Source organism: Dermacentor andersoni, chromosome 4, assembly GCF_023375885.2.
Source record: "Dermacentor andersoni chromosome 4, qqDerAnde1_hic_scaffold, whole genome shotgun sequence".
Lineage (NCBI taxonomy): Eukaryota > Metazoa > Arthropoda > Arachnida > Ixodida > Ixodidae > Dermacentor > Dermacentor andersoni.
In genome coordinates this window covers 54021207-54035358 of record NC_092817.1, presented here as the reverse complement: position 1 = coordinate 54035358, position 14152 = coordinate 54021207, and the positions used below count along the sequence as shown (strand labels likewise).

The 14152-nt window shown below is 45.8% G+C and overlaps 2 protein-coding genes and 1 non-coding gene across 4 annotated transcripts in view; 2 read left to right on the top strand and 1 right to left on the bottom strand.

Annotated features, from left to right (window-relative positions):
- LOC126536681 (uncharacterized) overlaps positions 1-3882 on the bottom strand; it is a 53259-nt gene extending 49377 nt beyond the window's left edge. Inside the window, exon 1 of the mRNA XM_055073783.2 lies at positions 3575-3882. Within this exon, the coding sequence (XP_054929758.1) occupies positions 3575-3580 (6 nt within the window). The 5' untranslated portion in view covers positions 3581-3882. The remainder of the gene's footprint in view (positions 1-3574) is intronic.
- TRNAS-GGA (transfer RNA serine (anticodon GGA)) lies at positions 2718-2792 on the top strand. The gene has a single exon. It is a non-coding gene; the product is annotated as a tRNA-Ser (tRNA).
- Positions 3883-4402: 520 nt separating the features above from the next.
- LOC129386201 (uncharacterized) lies at positions 4403-6252 on the top strand. Of its 2 annotated transcripts, none has more exons than XM_055073781.1 (2): positions 4403-4979; positions 5561-6252. In XM_055073781.1, exons 1-2 carry the CDS (start codon positions 4729-4731, stop codon positions 6198-6200), a joined length of 891 nt encoding a protein of 296 aa, XP_054929756.1. In that variant the 5' UTR covers positions 4403-4728; the 3' UTR covers positions 6201-6252. The 2 variants fall into 2 exon arrangements, with proteins under 2 accessions (XP_054929756.1, XP_054929755.1); XM_055073780.1 differs by having other exon boundaries at positions 5558-6252.
- The last annotated feature ends 7900 nt before the right edge of the window (positions 6253-14152 follow it).

Sequence of the window (14152 nt, the reverse complement as noted above, 5' to 3'; positions counted from 1 at the left end):
GAGATCGACCTATAAGAATTGTGGCCAGCAAATTCACGAAATTAACCCTTCCGGACACAAAATGTGTGCTGAAGATTTAGTTCCATCAATATTTTCGCCCATTTAGCATATTTGAATACAGGGAGCACCAAAACAGGTTAAACATTGTGATTTCTTGTATTTTTTTTTTTGCGGGATTTGTTTATTTCCCACAAATGCACACTCTACGCGTTAACACCGGGCCTTATTTCTGCTGCATAAGCGATATCGCCTATTTCCCGTGTACTGTGCTTGGAAACACGCAGACACCTTAGAAGTTCCCGTGATATAGTCACTGTCACAAACAACGATAAGAATAAAGTCTTTTACTGGAGCAGCCTGAACGTCTATCTTTAAGTGCCTTTTCTCTTTCGAACACACTTGGCACATAACCAATTTTGAGGAACAGGTCAAATAAAGCAGCATCCAAGATACATAAACTTTAACAGTAATTGGCTTTGCTAGAATTTCCGATTTTCAGATATCTTGCCGCGCACAATCGTACCAGATATGAATCAGTTCAAGCAGCAGTTAAGAAGTGGTCAATTATTGAAGTGCAAGAAACACTTGAGGCATATATATATATATATATATATATATATATATATATATATATATATATGTATATACAGGGTGTTCAAAGTTGGACTTTCCGGGTTTAAAAAAAAATGCGAGTAGGAGTACACAGATGACATCTTTATACCTAGGTTATGCGGCCAGGCGGTCGCAAACTGAGGGTAATTGTCGTCGTAATGTTAGTACTTCATTAAAGTTGATAATTAGCTATTTCTTTACTGCAGTTAGCATGTATGTTTACATTGAAGCCTCAGAGGCGGTGCCATTTGGTGACCATTCCATTTTGCACAATTTTAGTAACGCGCCTGTGTCCCCGAGATATGCACGTCTGAAATTTCAGCCCAAGCCGTCTAATTACGCATGCGAGACGGCGGCACCCGCTATGAGGCCCCTCCCTAGTGTGGCGCATCTGTTTCCTGTGACGGAAACAGATGCGCCACAGAATTCGGGGTGCGGAATGCCAGAATGCGGGGTGACAGGCGACGGTGATTATTTTTCGTTCTTGGCCACCGTTTTCGCTCGTGACCAACGGAACCGAAGGATGACTTTGCGTGGCGGCTTGGCAGGGCTTTTCTGAAGCAATGACGTGCAGAGTTGGCGACAAAGCGCGGTGCCATCGTACACGTACTGTCGAAGCAATCAAGTGCAGGATTCGGATATTGGCTTTGGTTTTATTTATATCTTTTACATTTCGCAGGCTCAAAGTCATGCAAGCGCTAAGCATGAAACAAAGGTGACAGCCGCCGGGCAGCACATTAGTTGCCAGTGGTGTTGCAGGGGCGATTTGAGGGCCCTGCATTGCCTACGCCTGAAAAACTGCTGTGAAATAGGACGACTGTGAACTGGCGCGAGCAGTGCACTTCATTGGTGTACGTCTGACGATTTATTTTTATTCTTCGCGGTTTTGCGAACGTGCCGAACAGATCAGGCATCGCCTTGCAAGCGCATCGTGTGAACCCCTGAGCTTCAATTATGTGCCTTTGCCAGTGATTGCCTCTACTAAGCTGGGCCGTTGGAAGAAGCGATTGTCATAATTCTAAGTTGAGTAAGATTTCATATCACTCGAAACTAATATTGTGTAAGCAACGGTATGTTTGAAGCAAATTTCTAAAATGTTTGTATGTTTTGTATGTAAGTCATGGATTTACACTGTACTTTTTTTGTTCTTTTATTCCCACTTCTTCCTAGGTAATGCCGGAATCGGAGCTGTGTGTAACTAAACAAATATGAATTTGACTACGTTGACACAATTTCATGCTTTGTCACGAGGACTGGTAGATGAGTTCTAATTTTTAAAAGGTGACATAGAGAATACGAGTCATTGAACGCGTTTTCAAAGCGCTGTCAATGCAGGATCGTAAATTCTCTTTACGCATGTGCAAGGTGCCCTGGAAGCTTGAGTGGTTAATAATGTGCTGTATGCCAGCTGACGCTGTCGCTTAATGTTTTGAGATGGCATTAATTTCAATCATTCCGCAAACAAAGCTTCCATCGCCCCCCCAAAAAAAGAAGAGCGGTATCGCTGCACCAGAGTGCATAAGAAGAAATCGTAAGCGGCACGGCGTCTTGTCACCCACTCTTCTAGCAATTTCTCAAAGAAACAGGGCTAGTCTCACGTCACCCGCGCAGTCATTCCTCGATTTCGCAGGCCAAGAACGGAAACGCTGGCCGAGAAAGAAAGGTAATCACCGTCGCCTGTCCCCCCACACTCTTGTCAGACGGAGCGCCATGCACAAGAGCTGCGTCAGACTAGGGAGGAGCTTCGCATGCGTAATTAGACGGCTTGGGCTGAAATTTCAGACGTGCCTATCTCGGGACACAGGCGCGTTTCTAAAGTTGTACAAAATGGAATAGTCACCGAGTCGCACCGCCTCTGAGGCTTCAATATAAACATATTTGCCGTAATAGTCCTGCGGATACCCGCAAGCTGGAGAGAAGTAATTAATGAAGGGAAAATCAGACATCCACATTTGTAGCATTTGCTACGGATGGGTGGATGTCTGATTTTCCCTTCATTAATGACTTCTCTCCACCTTGCGGGTTTCAGCAGAACTATTACGTCAAACTGTTGCCTTTGCTTCGTGTTGTCGAAAAATTCGACTTCGCCCTGCCATCTGCTAGCCGCCTGGTTAGCTCAGATGGTAGAGCGGCTGCCCTGGAAAGGCGGTGGTCCCGGGTTCAAGTCCCGGACCAGGACGAATTTTTCTTCGAGGAACCCGTGTGGGTTTCCTTTTTAGCATTTGCTACGAATGGGTGGATGTCTGATTTTCCCTTTATTAATGTAAACATATATGCTAACTGCAGTAAAAAAAAAGTTAAATGTCGAATTTAATTAAATGCTGACATTACGACGACAACTATCCTCACAGTTCGCGACCACCTGGCAATCATGCATAACCTAGGTAGTCAAATAGCTTCTGTGTACTCCTCTTCCCATTAAACACAAAAAAAGAAACCCGGAAAGTAACTTTGAACATTCTGTATATATGGCACGCTGACCAAGCTCAGACATGGACTTCATCAGACATGTGCATACGTCACAACCCGACAAAAGGTCCAACACAACCTGCGAACCCACGTGAGTTCTAGGCTGCTGGGGCTAATTTTCAATCGACAGCTTTCGCAGGATGTCATGCAGCCAGCCACCAGGTACGCGATGGAATGACTTTCTTAAGGGCAGAAAACACATTCCGCGTCGATATTATTTTCACGTCTTCCAGGGAAACGGCGCGGTTTGCAACGAGTTCAAGTCACCACGGAGCACGCCAGCTTCCGCTGAAACTTTCGTGGCACGAAACTGAAAAGTTTCTCTCACCGTCCGTCACCGACCGCCTGATAAGACGGTGCCAGTCGCACACATCGCGAAGCAGGGCACAGCGTTCACTGCGATGCGTGGCCGCTACAAACCCTCGGACGGCCGTAACGTGCCGTCCGAGTTAGCACACGCGAGCGAGGCGAAAAAGACGTCGTTGCGTCTTACCTTCATTGCGATCGAACAAGAAGCGGGTATCACTTTCGGAAGGAACCATAGGCAAGGTACGGCTCCACGCGGTCAACCAGTCACGCGAGGCGTCCGCAAGACTTCCTCTTCCTTCACACCTACACCACGCAAATGACGCCGCGCTGCTCCATCTGCGACCGTGTGATTTTAGTGAGTGAGTGAATGAACTTTTATTGGGTCCAGCAAAACGCGACAAAACGCGCACCCGGCTAATCCCACGACGGGACTGACAGATCTAGCCTGCCGGCCCGATCGCGCTGGACGGCCCGGATTTGGTCCTCAAAGACGGGACTTCCCAGGAGCGCGTCCCCTCACGCTCGCTTCTGTGATTCGCGATACATACGCAGCCAATGCAAGGTCTGTCGTGCGCTTCCTCTCGTTTACGGAATAAACGCCGACAGCTACAATATACCTGACGCACTGCAGCGCTAACTGCGCCGCCGTTCACCGGGAACACCGCCATCCGAGAGGCTTCAGGCTGAATCCATTTTCTTAGACAATTGCGCACATTCTGTGCGACCAGTTATTTCTTTTGCTGTTGTTTACTCGATTTCCTTTAGATCAGGCTTGCCCCCACTCATGCTGATGCATGCTGTTCTGTTATATAGGGAACAAGTTGCACAACTGCTGCCCGCTATATATATACATATACACATATATATATATATATATATATATATATATATATATATATATATATATATATATATATATATATATATTGTTGTTGTTGTTGTTGTTGTCGTCCTGAGTGGCCGTGGCACATACCTACAGTGGGAGATATATTCTGTACGACTTCTCTTTTTTTTTTACACCTACGCCACGCAAATGGTGCCAACACTGGATATATATATATCCAGTGAAGATTGTTCTGGCATTAAGCGACACAATGGTTCGTACACTCAATTTGGTGGTCGTGGAGCACTTGTAAAGCACTTCGACGTATACAATTTTTTTTCTTCACAGGGTAGCTAGGAAGTTTGGGCAGAGCGACAGCTGATGCGCAATTTCCCAGCGATGTTTCCGCCGTTTACCGAAGCGCGGCACGAGAAGAAGACAATGACGCAGGCGGCGGGGCCGGGTGCGGCCGCTGCGGCACAGGCCACAGCAGCAGCCCGCGAGAAAGGGAAACAATGCCGGGGATTCCGCGACCGTGTTCGCCACGTCGCAAGTCACGATCGGCGTCGGCGGAGCGAGAAAAGGGACCTGTACTCGCGCAGGCCGCTGCCAAGCCCCAACCTGCCGCCACCACAGGTCCCGTGCTCGTGTACCAGGTTGCGAAGCCGGCTCGCAGCGAGTCGTCGAGCCACGACCCCGTGATCGTGTACCAGTACCCGAGAGTCCTCGACAGCCCGTCCAAGTCGCCGACACGAGCGACCAGCAGGTATAGTAAACGGCACCTACTCGATCGGCGCTTTGACTCGAGAAGAGCGAACAGAAAAGGGGGGGGGGGGGATCACTCGATTTGAGCGAACTTAATTTAAGCACTCACACATAAAATACATCTGGGTTACACAAGTCCCGCGCTCTCTTCTCCGCGATGATCGCCTCCTTTAGCTTGTATTCTCTATCGTGCGCTGCTTCGGTGGCTCCATGCGCTTCCCCTACACTGCTTGTACGTACTTACTACATGTGCTACGGCTACTGCACGGTGCCTCCGAGGCTGACTCAACGGCGAACTCTCCTTCCAATTTTTTCACCAATGCCTTGTGCACATTTCTTATCGCTTCGCCTACATTTGTTCATCGTGCCACTAAAGATTTGCATGTCACTACACCGTCTTGCCACAACAGGCGTGGCGGCTCAGTCGGCTTCCGAATCTCCGAAACTGTCCCTTGTGGCATTCCTGTAGGACACGCGATAGAACCACAGGACATGACGCGAGTGCGTGCCTTTTCGTCGCGTAGCGTCGCGTTTTTACAAGAACATGCAGCGTTCAAAGAAAGCTGCTCTTCTGACCAGCAGGTCTTCGAGGAGCAGCCGAGCGAGCCCTTCTCCTCGGACTTCACCTGTGCGAAGGGCGGCCGTCTCTCCGACCGAGGAGCAGCCGGAGCCGCAGTCGTGCTGCATCATGGACCGCATCGAGAAGAAGTACCAGGAGTCGTCGAGCGAGCTGGACGGACAGCACCTGTACATCGTTCTCTGCTTCCAGTCGGCCATAGCCACGCTGCTCTTCCTGCTGTTCCTGTGCGTGCCGGTCGCCATGATCACGGTGGGCGCGCTCAACCTGTCCAACTGCCGGCTGAGCTACGCGATACCGCTCTGCCTGACCGTGGCCGGCTGTGCCTACCTGCTCATACCGCTGCTCAGCGCCGCGCTCGACTGGAACGCCAGCAACAGTTACTGCCCAATCATGATATCGGTGCTGGTGGTGGTGGCCATGGGAGCCTCAACCACGGGCTCCGTGTTCGTCTTCTCTGGCATGTGGCCCTCTGGGAAGCCAGACGACCCTCGGTACTGCCATCCAGCCGTCTACTACTTCTCGTTCATCATGTGGTCCACCTTCATCGTATTCATACCCGTCATGCTCGTCGTGTCCGTAGTGGTGTTCAGGAAGTACGGCAGGCACAATGTCCACGCGGCCACGATGCCGTCGCCTAGGTAGCGACATTCCTGCCGTATCCGTTTCATATAAAGTGGAGGTTTGATTTGGTTGACTGATTGATCAATTAGTCGAGTCCACAGCACTCAGGTCCGTTTTGTACAAATGACATGTCATCTACAGAGCGTAACGTGCGAAATACACAGAAAGAAAAAAAAAAGGAAACAGACTGTCAGGTTTAACGCCCGAAGACAGAACAGGCCATGACCAAAGTGGCAGTTTATGCGCGTTGGTAATCATAAGAACCTTAAAAAGCGCGAACTTGACACGGACGAAAAAGGTATACGTGTGTGTTCATATGTGCCTTTTTCGTCAGTGTCCAGTTCTTACAGGTTACGACAGACGCCGCGCTGGGGTCTCGGAATAAGTTGTACTGCCTGGGATTCTGTACTGTGCACCCAAATTCTGCACTGTGCCTGAGCGTGTTTTTTTTTCTTTTTTTCATTTTGCGCTTACCGAATTGCAGCTACCGCTGTCGGGCATTTAAACCGCGACCACACAGCTTCCTACAAATATTACTGGGGAGAAATATGGCGCTAGTGTGTACGGGAGCTGCACAATGGCGGTTCAGTCAACATATATAAATGATCAGGGAGGAACGAAACGATTTCTGGCAGAACCCATCTCACGATGAATGCCGACGTTGATGCGATTAACATTGAAGCAATGCAGCGGCGCACCGTACTGCCAACACATACCCAGTGTAGTACATACGCAGTGGCACATATGCCCAGTAAATTTTGGCAGCAGCATTGAGTGCTGCGGCCAGCATAACCCAGCGAACTTATTTGGGGGAGCCCCAAATAAGCTCGCTGGGTTATGCCCGAGGATAAGCGGAGGAGGAACCCAACGAAGTGGTTGCGGAATAAAGCGTGCTGTAACTTTCGTGAAATTGCCACGGGCATGGTATATCAAATCCCACTAAAATGTGGACGAGTATATGTGGGCCAAACAGGGCGCTGCGTGAATAGACGCGCAGTGGAGAATGCATTGTCAATTATAGAAGAAGAGAAGGTGCTAACTTGCCCGCTCATTGCATTACATGTGAAGGACGTAGACCACTGTTCAACAAAATTAGGATTCTAGGCAGAAGCAAGAATAAAATAGCCCGTGAGCTTTTAGAAGCTTTTCAGATCAACGAAAAGGGGGATGACTGCATGCGTAAGTGACACTTCTGTTGCCTTATATCACGCTGAGCGCAATTTCCTGCGTAGCTTGCGTTGACATGAGTCAGGCTTGATCTGCCCTGACCTCCTCTTTCCCCCTTCCTTTTTTTTTTTTTCTGTCACGTGTGAACACTGCCTATATATGCAGATTTGACACAAATAAACCCAGTTCGTGTTCTTTTCGTCTACCTCGTGCTTTCTCGTGTTCGTTCTTTCTTAGGCGCAACTCTTCCTAAAACATACCCAGTGAAGTTGGCGTTCAGTTCATCGAAGAGCGGCACACACACAGTGACTCAAGTTGGCGCCAATGAGGTTAATTGAAGAGCGGCATATACATAGTGTTGCATATTGATCAGTGACCCAAGTTGATCAACGGTTGTTGCCTATTTTCTAGCTTTTAGACCATGGACTACCCAGCGAGCCAACTTGGCGGGAATACCCTAAGGGAACAAACATCCTGGAAAGTGCATTAAGTATTCTAAGAATTATACTCGCGTTCCTAAGAATGCCAAGACTGGGAGGGAACATGACGTCAGGCAGAAATCCTCAGCGAGACAACCGCCACTGGCGCCGCCCGTTGCTTACTCCGGGGCCGACATACATGCGCGTTGCGTCTTAGGGGAAATAGGCTTACATGGCTGCCGAACCTTTTGAGGCATTCTTTGGTTCGTGATAGATGTAAATCTATATCCTTGGAAAATAATGGCGTTGTGGTAGACCTTAGTGACCTCCTCGTCACCGATCGGCCCATCGCCACCCGCTCTGCTCGTTCCTATAATACACCCTGCCACCGCGCGCGCTTGGCGGCTAGAAATTCCCGCTTGCCTATCACGTGGTGAGAGTGAGTTAAATAACTTTATCGGAGGTCCGCCGAGGACGCGAACTCGTCGCGCACCCGGCTATAGTCCCACGTCGGGACCAACAGGTCTAGCCCACTGGCCCGGTCGCGGGCACGCCGGACAGCCAGGATTTGCTTGTCTAGAGCGGGGCTACGCAGAAGCGAGTCCCACTCCTCTTTGCTGAGGCTATTTGCCATGGGCTTTATCTTTACATGTTTATCATAAGGCTATCTTTCCTAGTCTGTCTCCTTTCTCCATAGGAATAATAAGTAACTTTATCCTTGTCGTTGCTTTACTCTAGTGTTTGTGGCTTTGTCCCTCTTCCTTCTTTCTTTCCTCTTCCTTTCTGCCTGTCTTCTCTTCCTATCGTCCCCCTGCCCTTCCTAAAGAGTAGGCATTTGCAAGCCAGCTCCCTCCTTATTTCCCTCTCTGGCCGTATACCGTCGTATGGCCGTCGTGTTTTCATATCAAATAATAGTAGTAATAAATTGTCATTCGGCTTCGAATGACCTTGTGGCTCAGCGAATTGATCAGTTTCAACAAAATTGTGCGCTGTCAACGCAACAATTCGCTATGCCTTTCACGTGCGTGCGCATGGAAACTTCTTGCCTCCGTATAACTTTAAAAAGGTATATGAATGCTTGGTAATCAAAATAATAATAATAATAATAATAATAATAATAATAATAATCCATAATAAGCAACTCCACAAGAGCGTCTGCAGCTACAAGTGCGAAAATTAAGACAAATCCCCACACTACTCATCATAGCAATATGCAACAAGCAATATGCAATATGCAACAATATGCAACAAGGAGACAATATTATACTTTTGGGTGATTTCAACCTACCTGGAATAAACTGGAATGCTCACTCTCCTGGAGATACAGATATTTTGAATTTCAATGAGCTTCTTGATCTTGTTTTTTGTTTTGGTTTAAACCAAGTGGTGACCGACTATACTAGAATCAGTGCTCGTTCTTCGTCTATCCTTGACCTTGTTTTCGTGTCTAATAACCTGTTGCCTTTACTAATAGACTGTGAGACCAGTGATGGCATCTCTGACCATAAACTTGTAGTACTGTCTTTGAGCCTTTCTGCCAATACTGTAAACCATCACCGCAAAAATGTCGTGTTAAACTTTGCTAGAGCTGATGATGTTGGGGTTCTAGAATTGCTAGGGGACTCTTACGAGAGATTCTCTGAACTTTATATGCGTAATCAGGGTCCTGATTGTCTCTGGGAGTACTTTGCTAATTTGGTCATGTCTTCTATAAAACTGTATATACCTAAGCGTTTAAAGAAAACTAGCAATAGAAGCCCTTGGATAAATAGAGAAATAATACACTTAAAGAGGCTAATAAAACGAAAACGTAAGAATTGTAAAAAGAATCCTAGCACTCAGACTCGTTCCACCATTCAATGTCTTGGAAGGAATCTTAAGATACTTGTGAAAGAATCCAAACAAAGGTTCTTTGGCATCACAATCCCAAAATTTCTAAAAGAAGCACCGGGTAAATTTTGGAGATATATTAATCCATCATCGAATGTTCACTCCACGACACAATCTAATGAGCATCCTTCTTCCGAGAGTTTCAATGATTATTTTGCATCTGTGTTCACAGAAGACAACGGGATTATGCCGAGTATTGAAACTCCATCTGACAGGCCGCCTATTGCTGACGTTGAGATTTCTGAACAAGGTGTGCTCAACCTTTTGCTTCGTTTGAACATAAAGAAAAACCCTGGACCCGATGGCATCCCTAACGAGTTTCTTTATCGCTATGCCGAATGGAATTCTAAATATCTTGCATTAATTTTTCGGTCTTCACTTCATAGCGGTTTTTACCAAAGGTATGGAAGCAAGCTAAAGTGATTCCTGTCCTTAAAAGCGGCGGTGCTGATAATTTAGCAAATTATCGCCCTATATCAATCACTAGTACCTGTTCAAAGATGCTTGAACATATCGTCTCGAAACATCTGTTAACTTATATTAATGAATATAATTTGTTATCTATCCACCAACATGGCTTTCGTCAAGGCCTATCCACAACATCTCAGCTCATCGAATTAGCCCATGATCTTTCAGAAACTATTAACTCTCGGGGACAGACGGATATGATCTTCATGGACTTTGCGAAGGCATTTGATAAAGTGTCTCACCATAAACTACTAAGAAAAATTGATGTTATGTTCAAAAATGCTGCTATACTCAATGGTTCTCATCCTATTTTCTTTCTCGTGAGCAATATGTCGAAATTAGAGGTACAAAGTCTCAGATTTCATGTGTTAAGTCGGGAGTTCCCCAAGGCAGTGTTTTGGGCCCCCTTTTATTCCTCTTATTTATAAACGACCTCCCGAATGAAATAGACGTTTCCATCAGGCTCTTTGCAGATGACTGCATTATATACAATAAAATTGATGCGGTAGGAGACCAGGCAAAATTACAAGCAAATTTACAGAAAATAAAGAAATGGTGTGATGAATGGCAAATGGTGCTAAATCCGTTAAAAACTGTAGTTATGACAGTCTCTAGAAAGTTAAATTTCTTAAACTACTCTTATTTTATTAATAATCATGAACTGATAAGAGTTGATCAGCATAAGTATCTTGGCATGATTTTCACAAGTGATCTTCGCTGGAACCACCATATAGATTATGTGTGTGCCAAGGCCAACAAGGCACTCTGGTGTCTGAGGCGAAATTTGCCATTCGCAACTCAAGAAACAAAACTTCTAGCCTATAAAACATTAATTAGACCTATAATTGAATATGCTAAGGTGGTCTGGGACCCTTACACTGCTATAAATATATCAAAAATCGAACGAATACAGCGTCTGGCAGTCAGATTTATATTCAATAAATATCGGCGGACGGACTCCCCTTCTCAACTTTGTGTACAGGCAGACCTACCGACATTCCAGGCTAGATCTAAATATGAAAGACTTAAATATCTTTACCTAATCATTCATCATCATGTTCATATAAAGCATACAGACTTTTTTGAAATTCTTTCTAGTGAAACCACTAGACATCGTCATTCAATGTTTATTCGTCCCCCTGTTATACATACCGATTGTTTCAAGTACAGCTTTTTTCCAAGAGCTATCAAAGAATGGAACTCTCTGTCGGAAGAAGCCGTTTCATCCTCATCAATTGATTTTTTCGCACAACGCATTGGAAATATCCTAGTTTGTAAATAATATACTTAACTTTGTGTCCTTGTTATCTTCAGCGGTTTACGCTGTTACCTCTTGGTGTTATTAATTTTAATTTATTGTCCCTTTTTGTGTTTCAATGTACAATTTTCCATGTACAAAATATGTGATTTATAATTGTTCGTATTCCTCTCCTGCTATAGCCCTGTGTAAGGGCTGGCAGTATCTGTAAATAAATAAATAAATAAATAATTCCCACGGTGGGTGACCGAGTCAGAATAAAGCCCCTTAAGTGGATGGATGGATGGATGGAAGGTAGGAGCGTCCCCTTTTAAACGGGGCGATGGCAGTTGCCACCATGCTCAGATTTTTATTTTGCCTTTTATTTTTATTTTTATCTGTGTTGTGTGTTATTGAATTTCTCGATTTTCTTTAAATACGTCTTCCTACCCTTTTAACCTTATGTCATCTCTGCTTTTGAGCCACCAATCCACCAATCGCCTTTTGCTAATTTCCACCGCATATTTATTTACCTGACTATTATTATCTCTGAACCCCAGGGCCTCAGGAAGGGTGACTGTGGCCGCATCGACATCGGGCTTGATACCATCACATTTTAGTATGAGGTGTTCCATTGTTTCTACACATTTATCACACACAGTACATGTGTCTTCTTCTTCGTTAAATTTCTTTTTATAGCTCCGCGCTCTAAGATCATCCTGATCTAGCTTCAAAGAGTAGGGCACTGCCTCTTGAGTTATCATAAAACGCTTCCTTCCTTATCTGCTGTTTCCAGTATCGATATAGTTCCACACTATGCTTCTTTTCCATTGAATTTATCCAATTTTTACCTTCCGCGTTTTTAACCTGTCGTTTAATGCTCTGTCTTTCTTCGTCCTCGTGTCTGGCATACTTACTGGTTAGCTTCCTAGTTCTTTTCCGCCATTGTGAGTCAACGCACTTTCTGTATAGGCATTTAAACACCTTAGCTGCCCACCTGTTATCGTCCAATTTCCTCAGACGTTTTTCGTATAGGATTTTACTCCGAGCTTCCCGTGCTTCGAACGATGCCCAGTCCATATCTCCCTGTACTGCTTCGTTTGTGGTTTTCCCGTGGGCACCTAGTGCTAACCTTCCCACAGCTCTCCGATTTACTTCTAGTCTCGACTGAATCTCAGCCCTTAAACACAGGACCGCAATCCCGAAAGTAAGCCCCGGCACCATTACTCCCTTCCAAATACCTCTCAGTACCTCATACCTGTTGTACCCCCACAATGCCTTATGTTTCATTATCCCGGCATCTCTTCGCCCTTTTGCTATGAGAGACTGTTCGTGCTTTTCCGTGTACATCTGCCCTTTGTTTATCCATACCCCGAGATATTTGTATTATTTGTATAAGTCAGAATGGCGAACAGCGCCGCGAACGGGATAAGTCAGCACTGGCACGTGAAGCAGACGACGGGACAACGGCGCTCACGGTGATTTCGCACTGCAGGCTTTAAGGCCTGACGTACCGGAAAACGAATTTTCGTGTGTCCGCTCTTGAGAAAGGTCTCAACTTGTACGAGGAAAGTCACATTCATGGCACCAGGTACTATATAAAGTAGAAAATTAGCGCAAATTGCGATGCGAATGCACCCCACCAACAGAGCTCACTGCGGTAAGCTAAGACGTGGAGCTCCAGCATTTATACCCCAGAGGTTATTTTGCTGTGCACGGTAACAGTGTCGCGTGCTTAACCATGTAAATAGGGGAAGAGCACAAAAAAAGAGAATTCACCGATATATGAAAAATGCATAAAATACATACCGTTGGGTATATCATGAGGAGCCAACAAACAAAGAAACCAAGGAAAACACAGGGGAAATTACTTGTACCTACTAAGTGCACGCGAAATGCGAAGACGTGGGATCGTTACCCCACATGCGGCAAGTTATTATCGCACGTGTAATTCGAAGACGTGGGGTCGCTCCCCACCTGCGGCAAGTTGTTTTTTCTTCCACTTTCATTGCCATTAATTTATCATTTCTTTAATTCAATTAGTAAGTACAAGTTCTTTCCTCTGTTTTACTAGGTGTCTTTGTTTGTTGGCTTCTCATGATACGATTGGTATGTATAATGAGGCCGCGGTGTGTGTGCCACTGGGTACGTGCCCCAGGAGCCAACGGGATTGTGCCGCTAATCAATGAATCTTTCTTGACGTCAACTTGAGTCATTGAAAGTATCACAACATCGTCACACCTACGTGGTGGCATTCAGGGAATGCGATTTTTCTTGCAAATGAGGGTCGGCATCGACCATGTTTTATTTTTTTCGGCGCTCAAAAGGTGCGTTCTTGCCAAATATGACCTTCAACATCGCGTTTGTGCTCTTTAAGGGCTTTGCAGATTGAGCTAAAAGGCTTTCGCTGCTACCGAAGCGGTGCACTAACTGTTGTGATTTTCTCGTTATACATGCAATGACGAAGTATTTGTCAGGAGACTACAAAGATTACCAGAGTGACTGCAGTGTTATGAGCGATAACATCTAGGCTTGTGTGTGTATATTATTTGGCTGCAATGGGAATGAACACGTGGTGCAACATCTGCGCAACGATCCCCCTGGCGCAACACACACACAGCAGCGCGATATTCAAGCCGTATGCATGCTTCTCTCATGCCGACGCCAACTACAGTTTAATGGAACGGAATGACCTGTATAACCAACGAATTAACCCTGTACCTGTTATTGTATGAGCTGTGCGCTGCGCGACCTTTACAATGAAGTGACCTGTATAAAGAAGGATTTCGGAC

Coding starts and splice junctions, on each gene's coding strand:
- LOC129386201 (XM_055073780.1), top strand. CDS start 4,729: ATGCCGGGGATTCCGCGACCGTGTTCGCCACGTCGCAAGTCACGATCG. Junction 4,980..5,557: donor CCGACACGAGCGACCAGCAG/GTATAGTAAACG, acceptor TCTTCTGACCAG/CAGGTCTTCGAGGAGCAGCC.